General features: G+C 42.1%; 1 protein-coding gene across 1 annotated transcript; it reads right to left on the reverse strand.

The window, feature by feature from the left end:
- Nucleotides 1-98: 98 nt before the first annotated feature.
- LOC106633098 (sphingomyelin phosphodiesterase 2) lies at nucleotides 99-2,332 on the reverse strand. The gene is made up of 4 exons (XM_014332233.2): nucleotides 2,185-2,332; nucleotides 1,648-1,752; nucleotides 1,387-1,564; nucleotides 99-912 (listed from the first exon to the last, which is right to left on the reverse strand). The coding sequence occupies exons 1-4, from the start codon at nucleotides 2,266-2,268 to the stop codon at nucleotides 488-490; spliced, it is 792 nt and encodes a 263-aa protein (XP_014187719.2). The 5' UTR covers nucleotides 2,269-2,332; the 3' UTR covers nucleotides 99-487.
- Between the last annotated feature and the right edge of the window lie 6 nt (nucleotides 2,333-2,338).

The raw sequence follows: 2,338 nt of genomic DNA on the forward strand, positions 1-2,338 counted from the left end.
GCTACTTTCTTCATGTATTTAACACATTAAAGACCCGGTCAAACTCAACCTGGAACCATAATCTCTGTGCAGTTGATTATTAAACTCAAAAAAGGGAAGCATTAAATTAAAAACAGAAAAAAATGGTCCCGGTGAATCTACTGGTGGGTGGAATGCAAATCGGACCTGAGGCTAAAAAACACAAATGGTCAGACTTAATGACCTTCAGCATAACAGCACAGAAGCATTACAGTACATTTGTATATTCTAGGTACATCAAGTGAAATCTAGGTGTAATAAAAGCCTACAGATCTCTATATAAAAGTATATAATGTCAATGCATGTGCCCTGCACTACTTTCAGAGAAGCATTTCAATTATGATTGATTCTGCAATATGAATATAAATCTCCAAAACTAAAATATTCAGGGGAGCAAAGCTCCTCACATGTTCACTATAAAAGTGACTTCAAAGTCGCCTTTACCACTTTGACATTCTTGGCCTCTGCATTACTCCTCTGGCTCAAAGGCACCGGGCTCCTGAACCTCTGGGGGCCTTCCTGAGGGATTATGAAGTTGAGCTAGACAAAAGCCCTTAAGCTTCTCTTGCAGACTACCTATACCCAGCCTCATCTGGTCTTCAGCCCCCTGAAGTGATTTCAGCTCCATTGTGTAAAAGATGTACAACATGGAGGTGGTCAGCAGAATGGCAAAGCACAGCACAGCCAGCAGGTAGAAGGAGGTACGAGGGAAAGGCTGTTCTGCTCCCAGAGCTAAGTAGGGCACCGCGGCGATGACCAGCTCCAGGAACAGCAGAGCCAGCCCCATCACTCCAGTGCGTGCTGCTGTGTAGCGCATCCTCTCAGCACAGTGCAAGCCCACTTTGACTTCAGTGCGGGCCTCAGTCACAATGTCAACCAGTTCAGCCAGTTTCCCTAAGTCCATGAAAGAGAGACAAGAGAAAGAGTGGAGCCTTTATACCAGTACAAAGCTGGAGAGCAAAGCACTGCAGAAAGTGTTGAAGAGTCAAGCTCTATACTGGACAGGATTATTGTTACAACAGAACATTAAATATTCACTGTGCTCCATGTTATTTAACCCACTGTTCCTGGCACAATTTAACCAGGGATGAAATTACAACATGTGGCCTAGAATAGTCCTTTTGGAAGAGCAGCCAGAAAACAAAACAAAACACCAGCATATACTTAAAGCTGGCAATACAGCCTGGCTACAGAGCTCCACTAGGGCTGTCATTTCTTTTTCTTTCTTGTCTGACAGATTAAAATTGCTCTGATAGGTAAAAGTGGAGGAATCAAAATGGATTTTCCATTGAATAATTTATACCAAAGTAATTGGACAATCAATCACCTTTACACGAGACAACCTGCTGGCATGGAGTGTGCAGATACCTGTAGTAGAGTCCTTATTCTTCAATTTTCCGTCACTTCCTGTTTCAGCCGGAGTGTGCAGCTCCAGCCTCAGTTCAGCAGTGAGAGCTTCATGGTCGGAGTATGGGAAAGGACGGTTGGGAACGGAGCCTTTGGTAGTGGACATGGAATCACAATGGACGTCGGCTTTTGAAGAACCCTGGGAATAACAAGAGGGCAATCATGCTTTAGCAGTTACATGGCTTTATAAAAATCATCAGATGACATGCTGCTTTCACTCACCTTAAATAGTATGTAGTCGATTCGAATCCCCTTTTCAAAGGGTACAAGCTCCTTTTTACTAATAAAAGGGTTGTCTGCTATAAGAGTCATACCATTCTCACATCCCTGCAAGAAAAAAAAACTTGCTTAAATTCAATTTACATAAAACCAAAGTGTAACAGAAAGCTGCTTCTACTTTTACAACCCTGGCATTTCTTGAATAATACCATTTTACTTTGCAGCTCAGACCTTAAGATATGAGACCACAATGACACAGTAGCAAAGCTACTTTTGAGCCAATCTGTGTGCAGCTCTAAGAACCACAATGAATAGCCAAGACTTTATGGTCCAACTTCCTATTGCATCAAAATAAATGTGTTAGAGCCTGCATAACTGCATGCATGGCAACTCTATGACTGCCACTGTGCCTCGTATTTCAACTTGAAGTGATGTAAATTTAAATGCACTAAAATCTGCAAGGATCTACATAAATAAAAAAAGGTACTTGATTTCATTACTGCACTCACTGTTTGAATACAGATTAATACTTCTACATACATCAAATTTAGCCGTTTCTAAATAAGAGTCTTGCAGTCCAGTGTAAGCCCTCAGTAGTCTGTTCCCAAGGTCCTGAGGGTGCATGTTGAGGTCACCACCAACAATGACCACATCTGCACCAGCAGAGGTGTGGCTAAGAAGCACAGAAAAAAAC

This window comes from Haplochromis burtoni, unplaced genomic scaffold, assembly GCF_018398535.1.
Source record: "Haplochromis burtoni strain Fernald_Lab_line unplaced genomic scaffold, NCSU_Asbu1 Contig_26, whole genome shotgun sequence".
Lineage (NCBI taxonomy): Eukaryota > Metazoa > Chordata > Actinopteri > Cichliformes > Cichlidae > Haplochromis > Haplochromis burtoni.